Source organism: Gymnoscopelus braueri (genome assembly GCF_963280865.1).
Source record: "Gymnoscopelus braueri genome assembly, chromosome: 8".
Lineage (NCBI taxonomy): Eukaryota > Metazoa > Chordata > Actinopteri > Myctophiformes > Myctophidae > Gymnoscopelus > Gymnoscopelus braueri.
This window is the reverse complement of record NC_137609.1, coordinates 17,687,228-17,706,765: the sequence shown is the minus strand read 5'-3', so window position 1 is coordinate 17,706,765 and position 19,538 is coordinate 17,687,228. Positions and strand designations below refer to the sequence as shown.

The 19,538-nt window shown below is 39.1% G+C and overlaps 1 protein-coding gene across 2 annotated transcripts; it reads right to left on the bottom strand.

The window, feature by feature from the left end:
• Nucleotides 1-1,931: 1,931 nt before the first annotated feature.
• LOC308090285 (RAC-beta serine/threonine-protein kinase-like) lies at nt 1,932-19,274 on the bottom strand. Of its 2 annotated transcripts, none has more exons than XM_080435378.1 (14): nt 19,159-19,274; nt 14,929-15,085; nt 14,619-14,747; nt 14,331-14,442; nt 12,066-12,216; nt 11,205-11,336; nt 10,128-10,193; nt 9,407-9,475; nt 9,153-9,275; nt 8,368-8,496; nt 6,221-6,435; nt 5,601-5,688; nt 4,693-4,795; nt 1,932-4,593 (listed from the first exon to the last, which is right to left on the bottom strand). In XM_080435378.1, the coding sequence occupies exons 2-14, from the start codon at nt 14,972-14,974 to the stop codon at nt 4,520-4,522; spliced, it is 1,437 nt and encodes a 478-aa protein (XP_080291504.1). In that variant the 5' UTR covers nt 14,975-15,085; nt 19,159-19,274; the 3' UTR covers nt 1,932-4,519. The 2 variants fall into 2 exon arrangements, with proteins under 2 accessions (XP_080291504.1, XP_080291505.1); XM_080435379.1 differs by lacking the exon at nt 19,159-19,274 and adding an exon at nt 18,495-18,626.
• Between the last annotated feature and the right edge of the window lie 264 nt (nt 19,275-19,538).

The window sequence follows — 19,538 nt, the reverse complement described above, 5'->3', positions numbered from 1 at the left end:
CTAATTGTATGTATGCTTCGTTGAACAACGGTGTTGAGCCGAAAATAGCAGATCTACAAGCAGTGCCTGTATAGAAGGTAATGTGAGTGTCGTCGTTAGATAGATGCTACATCTGGGAGTTAGTGCGCCACTGCTGCTTGTAAGTCAGTGTAGTGGTCAGTGTTGCCAGATTTTGTGAAATAAATAAAATAAGCAACCAGGTCTAGGAAAACAAGCCCAAAAGAAGCGACTACTACCATAGAGTTAAAAATAAGACTACTACGCTTTAAACTTATAATACTGTATACATCGGCTATTTGAAAATAGCCAATCTATAACCATATTTGACATGAAAATATGTGAGAACCACTGGTTAAAATAATAATGAAACACTTTTGGAAGCAAAGCCCAAATAAGCAGCTACACTTAAAACAATTAAGCCCAGCAAAAAAAACGCAACCCGCAATATTTACAAGCAACTTTAGAGAAAAAGAAGCCCAAAGTCGCTTATAATAAGCGGACATGGCAACAACACTGTTGGTGGTGGTGGTATGGTTAGTGACATGTGAGCATAGAGGTATAATATAACGCATGTGAGAAGTGAACAGAGGCGGGGTCGGTCGTTCCCGTCATAAGGAGCACATGTTTCATGCGGCCGGCTAGTGTGACCGAGGCACCGTGAGGCTCGTGACGTGCGTCTCCTGGACGTCATGTCCGCGCCGCGCCGTGCCGTGAAAAGTACAGACGTTTCATTGCCTAATTACGTTATGCAGCCACTTAGGTAACCAAGTACTGTACTTAAGTATAATTTTGAGGTATTTTTGGAGTATTTCCAATTTTCAGTATTTTTACTTATACTACACTACTACACTTCAGAGGAAAGTATTGTACTTTTACTCCACTATACGAAAACTTGAGTTACTAGTTACTTTGTACATTTTTATCATGATTACAAAACACAATAAGCACTTTAGCCCTACACAATATATATTTCGGCCATTTGAAAATAGCAGATCTACAAGCTCACAATGCGTCACGAATACGCAAAACATCGTGAGCTTGTAGATATGCCATTTTCAAGAGATATGTATTTTATACATTTGAAAACTTGTGAAATGGGACATTCTGCATAATGAGTAGGCTACTTTATACTTTTGGTACTTAAAGTACATTTTGATACTTTTGTACTTTTACTCAAGAGTATTTCTAACATTGCAGAGACTTTTACTTAGGTAAAATATTTGAGTAGTATAGTCACCACTCACCAGAAGCTTCTACCAGGCTCTACCCCCCTTATAATGCATTTGAAATGCTTCAATGGATGGTGTGTGTGTGTGTGTGTGTGTGTAATTACATATAAACATATATACATACATAATATACGTATATTTAAAGTACCTATAAAATTGCCTAGGCTTAAAAACTTCACACAACCGTCCCTGTATTGATATACAGCAGAGTAGCCTAAGCCCCATATCATATTAAGCACATGGTGTCAATTGAATTAGTTCAAAACTTCTGATAACAAGAAATGGGTGATGAGTGATGAAATTGTAACACTGTGGCTGTAATAATCTACGTTATCTCTGACTCTAGATCACAAATTGAATTCCCTTAGTTTAAGCTGATATTATTTGGATGCAAGATAATGTGAATAAAATAAATGTTTTAATTATTTGCTTTTGACAAATTTCTCCATTGTGATTATGTCACAGTGTGAGGACAACCACCCAATAACAGTGTGATATTTATGACCTTGTGAGCATCTTGGTAGTCGATGGTGCTACGATTTAGGTCTGCAATGCATTATTCAAATACAATGTTATGTGGTGATGGTTCCAAGTCCAACCCAGGTCAAAAACTTTTGTATCCCTAAAACATATCAAATTATAGGGAAAATGTGCATATTTTTATGCAGATAATTATGAACAGACATGCAATTAAGACAAATACAGAGATAAAAATGTGTATTCATTCATTGTCTTTCAGAATTACATTCATAGACAAATAGAAATGGATTGTTTGAATAGCATAATGCAATTGAAAAACATAAATTTCTTTCAACCATTATGAAATTTCCTTAATTTCAGACTATGTATTGAGTTTAAGGGTAAAGGAACACAGGGGAAACAGCAAGTTGGAAAATAAAAACAAAAACATACCAAAAATAATAACGGAAATCATTTCATAACAGCACATGTGGCAGATGGCTTGATGAGAGGAAAGGAGGTTAACCTGGATGTACTGCACCTGCCCTTTATCACTAGCCACTCAACAGCCTAGCACCAGATACAATGGTGGGTGCATCCTCATTTTTAATCATACACCCATTATTGAAACTGAAATGGTGCACCCCAGTCATTAATTAATTACGTTCCACTTGTGTGGCTGGTTTTGATAGACAAATGAGAGAACTGAAAATAAAACAAACACACACACAAAAAAGAACATACTCCTTGCAAGTTGCAACAATTGCACAGAAACACAATCTCACAATGGACCGTGTTCACAAAGTATGTCAGCCTTGGACAAGATGATTCATTTGTCTCCAGCGCCTTCCCACACACAATCCAGCAAGAGCATTTCTGATTCAATTCAAAGTCAAAGTTGGGCACAAAGAAAAATAAGAAAACAGCACTTTGGTTCCTTTGGAACAACATTAGAAGGATCTGCACACACAGTCAAAGGGTAGGTACAGTATGATGTCATCACAATTTGACAAAATGTCAAATGTATTTGTTTATTTAAGACTAGCAAATTAGAAATGAGTGAGTTGTCATCTGAATACTATTATTTTAGGTGGCAGGAAACTTCTTAACACATTGATTGCCAAGAACGAGTTAACTCGTTTTTAAAATCCATCACTTGATTGCCAAGATCGAGTTAACTCGTTTAAGGAAAAAAATATTTTTAATTAAAACAATTTTTTTTTTAATTTGACCCAAAGACCAAGGAGATATGATTTGTAGAAGATCTAGACTCCCATCCACTTCCTTGTTAACTTAAAACTTAAAAATGTTGTATCTCAGCTCCTGAGTACTTTCTTTGGCAATCAATGTGTTAAAATGTTCTGGCAAGACTGTAAACCATGTAAAGATAAATATGATCAGATACAACCGAGTCAGTGCACACTCTGAAGAATGACACTGAAAATATGAACTGGTATTCTGAACGTACTGTGAATTTATAGGGTCCAGTTTTTTCTTTTCTAAAATTCCCAATTTTCCAGTGCACCTGGCAACTGGACACCTGGTACAGGTATGAAAAAAGGGTTAGGACATTAAACTAGGAAGCTGTCAGCTACAGTATGCACATGGTCCATTTGAGAAGAATGAGGTCTGCTTTCTTTAAGTAACTTTTAAGTGCTCTTTGACCCTCTTTAAAATCACATGGCTGGTGTTTCGTTCACTGATTAAAAGATTTTAAAAAAATGTTAGAATTAAAAACATTAAAAAAAACATATACACCTTGTGCATTTAGCTATTCCCAGTTCCCATTCATTGCCGTGTAGCACTTGACATAGATTTATTAACAGAGATCACATTCCGAGACAAGAGCAAACTAATTACACAATTTCTTTTTTCATTGCATACATTTTAAAAAGGATATCTCTCCATCACTGCACTTGTTTTGCTTTGTGATAGAATTCCATGACAGAATCACGTATATTTTGCCATGCTAACCAATTCATAAATTTGTGTTGTTGCTGAGGCATAGTGGGCAAGCATCATCTAAACACGTGTACACGCACACACAAAACCTCATCCTCTCACACACGCCGTGACTAAAAGAATGACATTCAGTTTGCATTCTATGCCCCTTGTTTTCTTGAGAAACACAAAATGTAGAAGAAAAACATAGCGGATAACTTGCCACACTTCATCCTCCCTCATTTAAAGACTAGTCTGTCACCACTGGTGACAGTTAGTTCCCGAGAAGAGCACTTGGAAAAGTCATAGAGAAACTGTATGGCTTTTTATAAGACCATAACAAATGGGAGAGACAGTTGCTTTAGAAATAAATGGGGGGTGGGGGGTATAGTCCAAAGAAGCAGCAGCAGGTATCTATAGGCCATCTGAAGGTACTAGGCCAAGTCCTGATAATGGTGTTTTGTGCTGAGGACAATATGAGGTTCTGAAGTCCAGTTTGTTACAGTACAGCCAATGCAGCCAGGCTTTGTCTGTAGTGTGGATAAGGGGGTTCATACAGAACAATATGGCCACCAAGTCTAGGCACTTAAGCCTGATTTATATGTGTCTGTGTCGCACACCGAAAATAGCCGATCTACAAGCTAGCGACGAGTCACACTGTGGCACGTTGTGATTTTGCAGATCGGCTATTTTCAGTGCGCGACACTGCGCGCAACCAAATATAAATCAGGGGTTATATCTTGCCAGGACCAAAACTCCAGTATGTTGTATGGCAATACTGGTCACTGAAAAGCTGCTTAGGTATGGCCACAGGAGCTGTCTGTGTCCATGTCCTAAGTGTGTGTTTTAGGTTGTTTGTGTGTGTGTGAGCGTGTGTGGTTGAGATTGTATCACTCTCTTATGCTAGCCGAATAGGAGAATTGGGGGAAATGGGGTCTGGGGTCCTCACAATCCAGACTGTCATCTGTAAAACAAACAACAAGCAAACTGTCAAAACTGGTTGTCCATCAACCTAACTTGTCCATCAACCCCCTCGCCTCCTAACACACACGATAATACTTACACTTATCTGGAGGTGTGAGTGTGATGGTCTGTGCTGTGAACTCGTCATCAAAGTACCGGGTGTCTGTCTCCGATGTCACTTGCGGCTTGAAGGGCGGGGTAAGCTGAGGTGGGATGGAGCAATGACCGAGTATGGTTACTGAATATGAGTGTACACTGATACATATAATCAGTTGCAGATTTAACCTCTGGGACTCATAACAGTCGGGGCCAAAGACTGTTAGTAGGTGCAGTGCAATATTGGTGCTGCTTTAAGTGAGTAGCATTTCAATTCAAATTTCAAAAGGAAAAATGAACATAAACATTGTGTTAAAAATCAATGCCAAAGTTGAATAAAAACGTTCTATCTTTCCACGTTTGTGTGAACGTAGGGTGGTTGAATAACAGCCTTTTGCATGGATGACACAAAGGGATAATAGTATAACATAGTTGATAGAGTTTAACTATGTATTTTGTCGACAATATTGATATATATGCCATCATATCCTATTTTAGTGTGCCATCTTGGCATAACTCAAGTTTGCCTACCAATCTTATGATTTTAAGTTCGAGGTTGGACAAAACTAATCCTAGTATCAGGTCTCTCCTTTCCTCTAGAGACTGCATGTGTTTTGTTTTTCTTAATAAAATGTCAATCTTTTAATTTGAGAACAAGCCTGTGTCTGTCTTTGATTTCGTCTCATCCTTTTTACACTGGGTTTTCAGCTGTTCAACTACAAATAGTTTTAATTAACATAGAGCAGGATTTACGACCCTTTATCAACTCTATTAATAGTAACCTAATGCTTCCACAGGTAATTGTAATAGCTAGCTGTAATGTAGACTACAAAATGTGATTTGATCCTCACTCGCCTTATGTCTGGAATTAAACTTCAAATCCTTGCATTCTTTGGCCTCACAAGTTCCTACCTTCCTCTCCACCACGTCTTGCCAGTTGATGGTGGTGAAGAATTTGTGGCTCATAACTTCTTTGGCATCGTTAGCGCTTCCTCCTAACCTGTCAATGGAAGCATAATAACGTCAAGGAAAAATATATAATCCCAGAACAAAACACACACCAAGGTTATTACAGTTTTTAAATTTAAATTTGTTTTTATTTTGTTTTGACTTCATGTTTTCAATTTCAGTTAAGTTTTAATTCATTTTTAAAGCGGGTTTGCTAGTTTAGTTTAGTTTGAGTTTATTCTTATAATAAGGGGTAGCCAGGGGCAAGATTAAAAAATCTCAGAAAGATTGCAGATCTACAAGCTCACAACTGAGCTTGTACTGGGCTATTTTCGCCATTTACTTTTGAAAAATATTGGATACCGACAGACTAAAACGAAGGACATTTTTTCTATGATTTTTGTTATTTTTTTATTAGTTTAAACAATACAGTTTCATTTAGTTATATTCTTTTTTGTAAAGCCAAATTTTCTTGAACTATAACATTTTATTTTATTCTTTTATTCTAGTTTTCATTCATTTTAGTTAACGATAATAACCCTGACACACACACACACACACACAAGCCAGCCAGGGAATGGTACCTCTGCTTGGGGTCCTTCTTGAGTAGGCCAGCCAGCAGAGCCTTGGCCTCAGGGGCTAAATTCCTAGGAAAGCGGATCTCTTCCATGAGGATGAGCTCAAACAGGCGTTCATGGTCCTGGTTGTAGAAGGGCAGCCGGCCACACATCATCTCATACATGACCACACCCAGACCCCACCAGTCCACTGCCCGGCCATAGTCATTGTCCTCTAGGACCTAGGAAATAAATCAAGGGCATTAAAAAAAAGTCCCACATAAATTTGTGAAGTGATTTAGTCATTAGAGTTAATAGCGTACTGTAGACTGAGTCAGGCATTTCTGAATCTGTAATGAAATGGAATTGGAGTGTGATTAGGCACCATTAGAAACCATTTGTCTCTTCTGACGAAAGTTGTTTTTAAAAAAAAGAAAGAAAAAAAAGCAGGCCTTTGGTCTGCTGATGTTTTAATCGGCTGACTAGCAACTGTAGTCGGTAAAGTTCAAGCCAATCAGCGAAAAGTTAAGTTTTACCATAAAAGTAAAAGAGACATTGGTCTTTCAGCAGCAGCATTTTCCAAACATCCAATTGTTCTTATCATGTTGTCATGGCATAAGACTATACTGAGCAGTCATTTGGAGACTTTTACACATCAACCTTAATGTGTGTAACGCCTGTCCATCCTTGTGCTGCATATAACGTATTACTATTAACCCATTAAAACCGGGAAAGCATCTGTGTCATTTCAAATCTTTGCGCTGGCTATTCAAAAATAGCAGATGTACAAAGCAGCACTTCTCAGACCTTTCGTTTTCACAAAAGATCAACAGGCTGCAAGATGGCCATTGAAAAACCGACTTATCTTACTTTGACTCTCACCAGTCACACATTCAACAAGATAAACAATATAATAAATACGTGAACAAAATCAATTAACATACTTCTTTACAACAACAAAAGTGCACAGACTGCACACATCTGAACGCTCTCCTCATACTCACAGACATGTTTGGGTTTGAGGTATTACCACCACCGCCGGCAACAACTGTCGCTCGACACCATTTGCAGATTATTGTTCTTATAGCATGGCTCTGCAGGAGGCTAGCCATCTTCTAAGAGGGTTGGTATGTGTCGGTGTGTTCACTGTCCATTGCTAATCTTACAAACTGCTGCACACTGCCAGTGGTCTAACTTAGGACCCCCCACGATTCATTTTCACACTGTTTTAGAAATATTTAACTTTAATTCTAGTAGACTTTAGAACAAGTGGGAACTGAAATTGTATAATGGAAGTCAATAGGGCACTGTTTGGACTGAAACCTGATTAAATTTGGAGTCACGTCATGGATATGTCTATGTCATAACATACACCCAGAACTCACCTAACCCCTGCTCATCATGCTAGGGTGGGATGCTCAGGGTAGAGGACAGAGTACAGTAACTTGCAATGGGCCTGGTTTACAAGAATACGCGTGAAAACAGGGATACCCATGTACCTGTCAGACTACTTCAATAGCATAAAAGACACACACAGGCACAACACCAGAAGGAGCCCCACTGATCTCACTGAACCCAGTTTCGCCACAAAAATGGGGTCACATTCGTTCTACTGCTATGCCACCAGAATGTGGAATGCCCTACCAACAGTCGTAAAAAAAGTGTGACTCTTACCCTTCAAAACCTCTCTAAAAGTGCACCTAAATACAGGTGGCTGCAATTTGTAACTGGTCCCTGTAAAACAAGTCTAAGCTAATCACCCGAGATCCACATTGGAGCCACACCGTTCCCATGTGGTTCCAAGATCCACATGACTACTTCTTTTAGTTTTTTTTACACATCTAAAATGTAAGTCAAAGACGGTTGAATCGGGCTGAAACCTTGCCCAAATGTGGAGTCATATGTCACAAATAGACTGGCAGCGCAGCTGTGTGCACGCCATCTGTGAATAGGAATTGATTAATGGGATCACTGCCGACGTGGGCCCAATGGGACTCTGGTGTCTTTATTTGGACCCTAAAATATACTAGCGAGTTGGTTTTCTGTAAAACAGTGAGGATTTATGGGATGTGATGGGAAGACACATGGAGGTGTGAATAATAATGTAACTTGTGGGAGTAAGAAGCATAGTCACGTCACCTGCCATTTCCACTGTCTTAGCATCAGTGCCTTACCTCAGGTGCTAGGTACTCAGGAGTTCCACAGAAGGTCTTCATGGTAGCATCAGGAGTAATGCCCTCCTTACAAAGGCCAAAATCTGTTATTTTGATGTGACCGTCTTTGTCCAGCATCAGATTCTCCAGCTGTAAACAGAATACACACAGGAACAGACGTCTCCATGAACCACATCAATTATACCTAAATAAAAGGTGGGTGGGTGTTATTTATCCACTGGGGGATAGTTGAATATATGATTATTTATTTGATATTGCACATCCCAAGGTTTGTGTCAAATAGCTGAAACCCGCATTGGAATCTGCACTATGGTTACAGAAAAAACGCCACTGGAAGATTGTTCGCAGTTTGTAGCAATACTATTGGAAACAAATGGGGTAACTGGTGGGCACTGGGCAGTACCTAGCTAATAGCCAATAGTTACTGGCTTTCTGACGTATGTATGCATGTATGTATGTAAACATACTGTTCATTTTAAATGTCTTTAGAACCTTGGGATGTGTCATGTGAAACCCAAAAATGAAAATTATTGCATTGTTTTGTCTGCAGGTTTAACCACTTAGCGGAAATAGCAGATCTACAAGCTCACAACGCATCGCAAGGTGACGCGTTGTACACCCGGCATCCGTTAATGTCGGACCCTGATTCCAGTGGAAACACAGCTTATGACTCTTAATATGCTATCATTTTGACCCGTCCTCAAACCAAACCATCCTGTAAACCTCAACCAAGTCTGTTAAGTAAATCACAGCTAAAAGAGCAGTGACAGGTTTGTCTTTCTCACCTTTAGATCCCTGTAAACGACATCACGTGAATGGAGGTACTCCAGCGCCGACACAATCTCAGCGCCGTAGAATCGTGCCCTGTCCTCTGTGAACACCCGTTCCCGTGACAGGTGGAAGAAGAGCTAAAGGAGGGGAGGCAGAGAGGAAGAATAACAACACGAATGTGCTACAATGTGCATGCCAAACCGCTTATGTCTTTTGAAACTGTAGCGTGGTGCGACATCTGTGTTTGAACATGTGTTTGTGTGCCCACCTCGCCTCCATTGGCATATTCCATTACAAAGCACAGCCGATCGTGGGTTTGGAAAGCATATTTCAGTGTCTGGAAAAAAGGAATAATTGGCAGTTATTTTTTTTAAATGACTACGGTACTTAGTTTGGTTTAGCAATGAATTATGTTCTCTTTACAACCTAACCAAAGTTCAAATGCTTGGCTGTTACTAAATTCAAATATTTTTGATTGTTATTAAGCAATGTCTAGATGTCTGCTTATGTTGAGAACTTCACTTTCTACTGTATTATCATATTTTACTGTCATTTTATGGTATTAATAATAAAATAGCATTGTAGTCTTGATTATAAATGTAATCAAAACAAAGATATTTGTTTTAAAAAAATATTAATTGATTATCAAAATAATCGTTAGGTTATTCAACAGACCTTCTTCCAATAAAAATGTGATAAATATTATTTATCTAGCAATATATATTGATATGATTTATTTAGCGATAAACATTATTTGAATATAATTTCCACATTGATATTATGATATCAATATGGAAAATTACAACAAATGACCTAGTTGATTTTCATCATATTGCATGAACACAGAACTGGTAATGTTAATTTAACAAAATTCTGTATCATGATTCACAATATTAAATGGATCCCACAATGACAGATGTTAAATGATAACATTTTTATATAATGCCTAGCCCTATATGGAGGGTATAAAGAAAGTATGTGGTACTCACCGTGAGGAAAGGGTGTCTCGTGTTTTGTAACACTCTACTCTCTGTAACTGTGTGGGCCACCTCATCCTACACACACACACACACACACACACACACACACATTATAAGATGCAAACTTAACCATATGAACCCTTGCATCTCCATTCTGGGGCGAACATTCAGAAAAGAATAGCAGTTCTACCAGCTCTTAGCACTCATAACGTATTTTCAGCAAAGAGTTTTGGTGTAGAGGGGATAAGGGAGGGGGTCTAACATAGACCCTTGGGGAACCCTTGGGTTTAAGTGGTTAAGAGTGAAAACTGTAGCAACTACTACATAACAAAGTCTATCTGTCATTTGACGAAGGTCCTTTGAGACACCTTGGGATGAACCTTGAGATACACTTAAATGTTTTTAACCTGCTTAATGAATGTTTAATCAATAACACTCCTGTCTTTATTAATACCAGAATATAGAGCGTAAGCTTTAGTTTTTACCCAAAAAAATCACTTACACTACCTTTACTGCTGAGCATCCAAATGTTCCCCTGCTCCCTGTTCAATCATTACAAGAGATAATAAAAGCTGACCGTAACAAACAGTGATTCTCTCTCCTTTTTTTAATTCAAGGACCCCATTTGATATGCATTAGGCTACTCTGAAAGAGCACAAATGGAATCAAATGGACTTGTCCATTTGAGTCCATTTGAGTCCATTTGATTCCATTTGTAAACTCTCATGGTTAAAGATCTGTAAGTGTCTTTTTGGTTTCTAACAATAATTTAGCTGAGGACCCCCTAGAACCCCCTCAAGGACACCGGGGGGTCCCTGGACACCATGTTGTAAACCAGAGTAATATGACATCAACCTTTTAAACCCTACAGTATATACCCCGTTGACCAGGCAGTGTCCCATCCTTTTTCCCCTCCACACAAAATCTCCTCAACAAAAATAGCTCACAACTTGTTACAATGAAACCCCTTGTGAGCTTGTAAATCAGCTATTGTTGCCGAATGTTTGCCTATTATGACATGCCCAGAATAAGGTTAATGTAGTTAAAGATACAATCAAAAATGTGTTCTTAAATGTGCCGGCTAACCTTGGCTATGATGACCTCTTTGCGTAGTATCTTCATGGCATAATGTACACTAGTGGACCTCTCTTTGACCAGGATGACCTTCCCGAACGTACCCTTACCCAGCAGCTTCAGGTACTCAAAGTCACTCATTGTCTGAAAAGCAGAAAAAGGCTGCAATAAAATACCTTACCAATTACATGTTGTGACATAAACGTGAATGGTGTAGTTGAACGAGGACTGGGCAATATATCGATATGTGGCATGAGACCAGATATCGTCAGGGATTTGGATAGAATATAAAAATATAAAATAATATGACATAAATGTTGTCTTATGTTTTCCTGGTTTCAATCACTTCAAGCCCAATTTCTTTCAAAATGTGCACTTTTTTTTAAATAGTAAAAATATTTTACCTATTTTTAAACATATATATAAAAAAATAAAAGATATCATTACAATGTGATGTGATATAATTATTACAATACAATATTATGACCACAAAATAGATAGAGGTATTTGGTGAAAAATATATTTGTGATATTTGAGTTTGTCCATATCACCCAGCCCTAATTCTTATACAATTTGCTCATTATTATTGTTTGAACCATCAAAGATGCAAGGCAATCAAGTTCTTACTTGTTGTCTCATCAAACTTAAGGATGAACTCTTTTTAGACACAATACTGTCACACTAGTATGTAACATGAGGACACACCATTATATTTAATGTCTTTGGTGTGGCAGCATTTTGGACGCTCAGCTCGCAAATAGAATCACGAGCTTAGTGTAGTGCTACATTCCTACAAGCAATTATTCATACATAAAACATTTGCATTCCTAAACATAATTATGTTTCCCACTGCGTGATACGAGGGCCTCTCACCACTTTGTTCCGGCTCTTGGACATAGCCACCTCCATCTCCTCAAGGCTGGATTCAGTGGGTGAGCCAAACATATCCATGGGTTCTTCGTCCTCCTGCTCACGCATCTTGAGGCCATTGGCCACAGACTGAATCGCTCGCATCCATTCCTCTCTGTGGCACAAAATCGCACATTCTCACATCACGGATCACCCTTAACCCCTACTATACGAGTCATTAACCCTTTAAGACCTGAGGCGATTCTTTAAAATGTTTTCTAAATCCTAACAGTTTTTAAAATGTTTTCTAAATCCTAACAGTTTTTTGAAAAAAAATCGAATTATTATTTTTTCAAGATTTTTCAAAAATAGCAGATCTACAAGCTCATAGCGCGGCACTCGGTGCCGCGCTATGAGCTTGTAGATCTGCTATTTTTTTATAGCCAAAGAAATCAAAAGTGACACAGATGCGTTCCAGGTCTTAATGGGTTAAAGGGGTTTTGTAGCTTGTGTTCCTGTTCAGGATTTTTTTATTTTATTCCAAGCTAGTAAACAGCTGGAGCTAATAAAATGAATAATTAATCAGTGTTAGATTTAGGTGTGCCCAGTGCCATGAGTGTGCCAATGTGCAAAGCCTAGCCCTAGACAGATAATACCACCCCCCCACCCCCCGGTAATACGTTTTATATGATAATGAAATGTATGACGTTGAACTTGAGGCAGAGCCTGTGAGCGGAGTGGAGCGGGGGGGAAATGCCGCTCCACGCTCCAGGGGGCTGTTGTCACGCTTGCTATTCGCTATTCATGTTGCTCCCACACCAATACCATCCCCCCCCCCCCCCCCCCTGCACGCTCCGATCCCCCCCACTCCGTCGCTCACCTTGATTTGCGCACCGGTCGCTCCGCTCAGCAGCAATAAAAATGTATTTTGCTGCCTGTCCGATTGGACACAAATGCGTCCCCATGAGCCTAGATGGACAGCTACTATGTTGCAAAAGATGCCATTCAAGTTTCCTTTTTATTTAGGCATTGTATTTTTTTATATGACAGACTATATTAAATCCTGTGGGTTAAAGATTAATCACCAGATTCCAGAGAGGGGGGACTCGCAAAACGAGTGTGGTTCGTTCAGCCAAAACCCGTCACTTTCATTTCAAATCGTATCCTTTGATCGGCTGGCGATATAACTAAACTGACACAAAGTATTTATAAACATACTTGTGTGGATTACGGAGAAATTTGAATGAAATCTTGATCAGGGACGTGCACTGTGCACTTCTGTTGCAGTGTTTTATTTGTGTCCATGAGACCGGCCGGGCATGCTCAAACGTGCAGTGCGCGGCCCCCCGACCCGAGTTCTGCTCCTACCTTTTTATAAACCCACTGCTCGAAAAGAAAAGAAAATGAATATATATTTTTTTAAAACCCTATAATAGTCGACTTTCTTTTTCATGTTCGAATCCCGTGCCATCGAACGAAGCTTTGAATATTCGAACTATTTGGGTCAGCCCTCTACGGTCAATGCACATTGACAGACTTGACAGCAGCACAAAACTATAGTATTTTCAATGAGAGTCATGCAACAAAGGCTGTTGAAGCCCACAGACACTGCTGTCCACCATGATAGAAGACATAACTTGAGGTTATGCAAATTTTGTGTCAACATTTGCTGTGCCATCACGGCAAGGGTCAACTCTGAGACTTACTACATACAGTTATTCTCTAAACAATATTGAGATTAGCTAGCTTGCATTCTGCAGGCTAGTTTGATAATGGACTGAAATCAAACGGCAGTCTGTACAGCTTAACAATCAAATTAAATGTGTTAACAAAATGATCAACAATATATTTCTTTACATGTTTGTAGCACCAAGCGCATCCTGTCTTAATAGTGTTTGAGAAGAATTCTGAATGAATTATTGATATACAGAATATGAATTCAATGTAATTCGCCTTGTTTATTGGTAGGGGATGCATATGGCACAATGCAGCTTTAAGGCCCCCATGTTCCAGGTGAAAAAATAGATCAACCGTTCTGTTAACCACTTAAACCCTAAATACTTCAGTTGACTAGGGTACCCCAAGGATCTATAATCTAACCCCTAATTCTTTCCCAAGCTCATAGCTCAAAGCTCACAACGTGTTGCATTGCGACGTGTTTTGAGCTTGCAGATCTGCTATTTTCACTGAATCTTTGCTGAATGTTCACCAATTATGACATGCCCAGAATAGGGAGGGACACTAGGGTTCATTTGGTTAAACACAGCAGTGACAAAACTCTGTTCTCACCTCTCGTCGTTGCTGTCCACATGGAAGGTGCGTTCAATAACTGTGGTCCACTGCAGGCAACGAATGACAAATGTGTTGGGACGGGGTCGTTCAGTCTTCATTAACTGGCATTCTAGTTGTACGTAAAGAACAATTCAACATTTAGTTAGTTGGTAGAGGTCATTGGCTTTAGAAATGTATGGATGAAAAAAGTCGAAGTGATACCAATAATAATCCACAGCAGCAAGCAATGTGAAACCGAGAGGTTCTTGCAATTTGTTTGCAGCTGTCTTACGATTTGGGACTGACCTGCCACTGAAAAGTTGTTGAGTGGAGGTAAGCTCTGGTCAGTAAGATCAGGCTTCTCCTTGTAGCCAATGAAGGACCCATCGCTCTTCAAGATGAAGTACCTCGGTCTCCATGTCTTGATGTACTCACCTTGACAAGACAAGAAGAATTTTTGAGAAGGCTACATTGTGTAATCACATCCTTTGTGAACATTTTAACCATGAACTCCAATCAAACGCAGCTACAACTCCATTTCTACTGATACCGTGATGATACCCACTTTTTACGAATAATTGTTGGCATAGCAAAACCTCAATAAAGATTCTCTCACCTCGTTTGTGGAGCCAGCCCTCTCTGACTACACTGACTTCATTCATGGTGAAATAGGTTCGTTTCAGAGAGGGTCAGGAACAGGAGGACGGGGGAGGGGATCTTGTCTTTTTGTTGTTGTTGTTCAGCTTTTATTCAGTGTCTTCTTCCAACAGCACCTGTGGAATGGCACAAATCGTAATAAGAGACAAAAGACAACGGATGAGATTTCATTTCATGCAGCACTGTATTAACGTTGGAACTAGGGGTGCAAGAAGTTAATTGAACTAATCGATAATTTATAAATAATCGATAATTTAATAAAATAATGTATTGATAATCAATCCCTATTTTGGGCCTATCTTCCATTATGGGCGAAATACTTAAAAAAAAGTTTTAAAGAATAATCAAAAGTAAAGTAGTTAAAATAGCCTATCTATGGTTTCAACGTGCCGTGATGCAACGTGTTGTGAGCTTGTAGATCAGCTATTTTAACTATTTTTGCATGACATTGTTGTGTGCCCGCTGCCGAAGTATCAAATGTTAATTACTTAAACCCCACACGTTGTTGAGTGGAGTCGCTCAGGGCACAATACAAGTGTCTTTTCCGTTTTCGCTCTACGTTAAATATCTCTGCTGAAAATAGCCAATCGACAAGCTTGTGACCTTGTCCATCTAACATTTTCTGTGAAGGTTTTCCCAGAATCCAGATGCTGGAGTTTAATCGATTCATTGATATATAAAAAAAAGAAAATATATATGAAGAAATCACGCTCCTCGATTATTCGATTAATCCAAAAAGTAATCAGTAGAATATTCGTTAAGAAAATGATCAATAGTTGCAGCCCTATAGTTGGAACAAACTGGGTTGGCAAAATCACACCGACAAGCAAGTATTACAACACCAAATTCAGGATATGATATCTAATTATATTTCAGTTACTCTGGCATACTTTTATGTGTGTTAAATACCATCAAGTGTGTGGTGAAGTGCAATGAGAAACAAGATAACAGTTGCTTAATGATGTCCGTTTAATTGAGAGCCAGTAATAGGCAAAAAAGTTACCTAAAACAAAATTTGATTAGTTTTGTTGATGAGTCACAACAAAGTGTTAATTTGTCATAATTTTTTAACTCACAGAGTGTACAAATAGAACTAGCCCCATTTGGAACCTCTCTCTCCGCTATATAGCTCCAAGATGAGGTTCCACATAGCTCGGTGCCTGTGGAGGGCGACACCGGCAAATATTTTCCACTATGCATGAGTCTTGCCCTTTTCCGCACATCGTATCCAAAAAGTAAAGGTATTCTTCCCTACTCTCAGATGTTTTAAATTCTAGCACTCAAGAAAATCTAACCGACGGGTTGAAACAAGCGTTTAAATAGCTTTTTTATTACTTAATATTCGCCGGTGTCGCCCCTCACAGGCAGTTAGGCACCAAGCTATGTGGAACCTCATCTCGGAGCTATATAGCGGAGGGAGAGGTTCCGATTGGAGCTAAAATAGAACCAAATTAACCCGTTCCAATTGTACACTTATAGAGCACCGAAGTCTGACGTCATTTACACATCCTACTTGGGTCGCGTTTTTTCCCCCATTCTGAATTCCCATAGACGTGTTTAATATCGCGTCAAAGAAGAACTGTGTTCCAAAAATAAACAAATGAGCCCGGCGGTTTGACTCATATGGATATGAAGCATCAACTGACGGCGAGAAAACGCTAATATTACTTCCGCCGAATTAGTTAAATTTTCCCCAGAAACAGACTGTATCAAATATGAGCGACTGACTATCATAAACGATACAGAGCCACCTCCCCGACAATATCGCAGGGACAGTTTGTTTATTTTTGGACCACAATTCTTATATGACACGATTCTAAGATGACCCAATGTTATTCTTCATAGAGAAATTACTTCCGCGACCCAGGGGATGAGCGAGTGACGTCAGGATTTCAGTACTCTATTAGAGTTAACCCATTAAGACCTGGAACTGTGTCATTTTTAGATTTGAGCTAAAAAGCATTATTTTACACTTTGGGCTATTCAAAAATAACAGATATACAAGCTCATAGCGCGGCACCGAGTGCCGCGCTACTAGCTTGTAGATCTGCTATTTTTGAAAAATCGTGAAAATGTGTGCAAATCTTTGAATATAATTACATAATAAAATACATTTTGAACTCAAATCTTTGCTTCTGGGGGTCCCTGGAACAAAATATTTTGATGGGGGTCCGCGGCCAAATACATATAATTTTGGGGGTCCTTGACATGAAAAAGTTTGAGCACCGCTGATATAGAAACATACGTTTTTCAGAATACTGAGATTTAGGAGACATGTAGAATCGGCTTCAGGTCTCAATGGGTTAAAGGAATAGTTCACCCAAAAAAAATACGTATTTTCTATCAATTACACGCACCATGAAGCCTTGAATTCATGGAGATTTTTTTGTTTTTGACGCATTCCTGAGCCAAAAATTTGATGACCGGGTGTATTTCCGGTGGGAGACTCAAAGAGACTCCTTTGAGTGTCCTACCGGATACATTAGCATCTTTCCGCCGGTAATCAAATTATTGGCTTAGGAATGCGACAAAAACTAAAAAATCTCCATGAATTCAATGCTTCATGGTGTGTAATTGATAGAAAATAAGTAATTCTTGGGGTGAACTACTCCTTTAAAGTAACACTCAGGATTTACTCTGTAGCAGATTGCTTGCAGCAGGTAGGCCTGTCACAATTATTACATATACACAATAATTTGAGATAATTGCAATAATCTTTTGCATAACCGTATCCATGTTGAAAAATGTTACATTTTGAAACATTTTCCAAACACAGCAGAAATAGTTGATCTGCAAGCTTACAACACGTCACTTCTCGATGCATTGAAAGCTTGTAGATCAGCTATTTCTCTAATTTTAAAAATGATTAAATATGCAAGTAATTTCTTTGTACATTTAATTATTTGTCATATCTGGCCTGCCAGCAAACAGAAATTACGTTTTTATTCATCATGTTCCAATGTCAAAAACACAATTAAGTCGTTAATCACAATTATTTGTGTGACAATCAATCGTCAACTTGAATGTGTAATCGTGACAGATAGCAGCAGGTACTCAGAGCAGGTAACAATGATGTCATTTTTGTCCAGTGTGAAATGACGTATAGCTGTTTCTCATGGACGCCATACAGCAACTGACAGCAGTTAGCATCGAGCTAACAAACAGCAGTTAACATTTAAGTGTATATACTTCCAACAGCAGCAACGTTTAAGTAAACCCTAAACAGCACACAACGAACGTTAGGCCGGACGAAAAGTCAACAAAGCAGCCATTGGTTGGGCAGTAAAGCAACGTGGGACACGTTTATAGTCAACCTCCACTTTATCAACAACAATAGCTGCAGTTAAACGACATTATCACACACTTTGACAAGTTTATCCGCATAAGAAAACTATTTTATCTCATTAATACAACCTTTAATACTATCACTAACGCACTCAAACTAAACAACGCGACGCTCTGTGGTCTTTAAACTCAACATTAACAAAGGCTTTGTGTTTATTAGTAAACAAACGGTTGTCTTACATGAACGAGATTCTGCTGGTTGAACTTGCTAGCTTGATGCTAGCAGAGTAATTTCTGGTTGCTAGTAGAAGAATCGAGGCCAGTGTTGCCAGATTTACGCGAGAGAAATAAGCATAGGTCTAGGAAAACAAGCCCAAAAGAAGCGACGGCTATTTGAAAATAGCAGATCTACAAGCTCACAACGCGTCACGATACAACGCGTTGTGAGCTTGTAGAGCTGCTATTTTCACACACAAAAACAATCTTGAAGAAAATGAGAAAAATCTGGAATATTCTTTGAAACATTTTAACAACACAAATCTGGAATGGGGGTCCCTCTGGCTGGCATACAAATATGGTCAGATGGGGGTCCGCAGACAAATACATATCAATGTGGGGGTCCTTGACTTAAAATGTTTGAGAACCACTGGATTAAACAACATTAGGAAACAAGCCCAATTATAAGCACTTTAGAAACAAGCCGCAACCCCCGCAACTACCCAAGTCGCTTATAATAAGCAGACATGGCAACGCTGATCGAGGCTCCTCCGATAGTAGCTTTGCGTATGTATTCTCACACTGTCTCCACGGCGACTCTCGTATCGCTGTCCCACAGAACATAACGGTACAGTAACGTATATTTTATGGTGTTTTAAGGTGGTGGTGTGTGTGAGTGTGTGTTTACCCCACGTTGCGGGTGGGTGTCTCTCTCTCAGGGCAGTTTTGACAGGATCAATCCAGAGCAGGCCATCCAATCCACCCCGAGGAGGAAAACATCATGGAATCTCTCTGAGCTGCGTTGCCAGGTTTTGCGATAGAAACAAGCAACCGGGTCTTTGACAACAAGCTCAAAAGAAGCAACTCTAGGCCACATGACATGAGCACTTTTAAACTTATGTGCATCGGCTGTTTGAAAATAGCCGATCTACAAGCTCACAACAAGCTTGTAGATCGGCTATTTTCAAAAACTCTTGTAATAAATTAGGAATATTTGTATTATTATTATTTTTAAAGATTCTAACACTAGCCATGGTTCACATGACGCTTGGTATGACAGTCATGTTT

Excerpts from the sequence above, each read along its gene's own strand:
- LOC308090285 (XM_080435378.1), bottom strand. The coding sequence starts at position 14,974 with ATGAATGAAGTCAGTGTAGTCAGAGAGGGCTGGCTCCACAAACGAG. Across the intron at positions 6,436-8,367 it reads CTGAGTACCTAGCACCTGAG|GTCCTAGAGGACAATGACTA; the intron begins GTAAGGCACTGA and ends TTTATTTCCTAG. Across the intron at positions 4,594-4,692 it reads ACTCACACCTCCAGATAAGT|ATGACAGTCTGGATTGTGAG; the intron begins GTAAGTATTATC and ends TTTGTTTTACAG.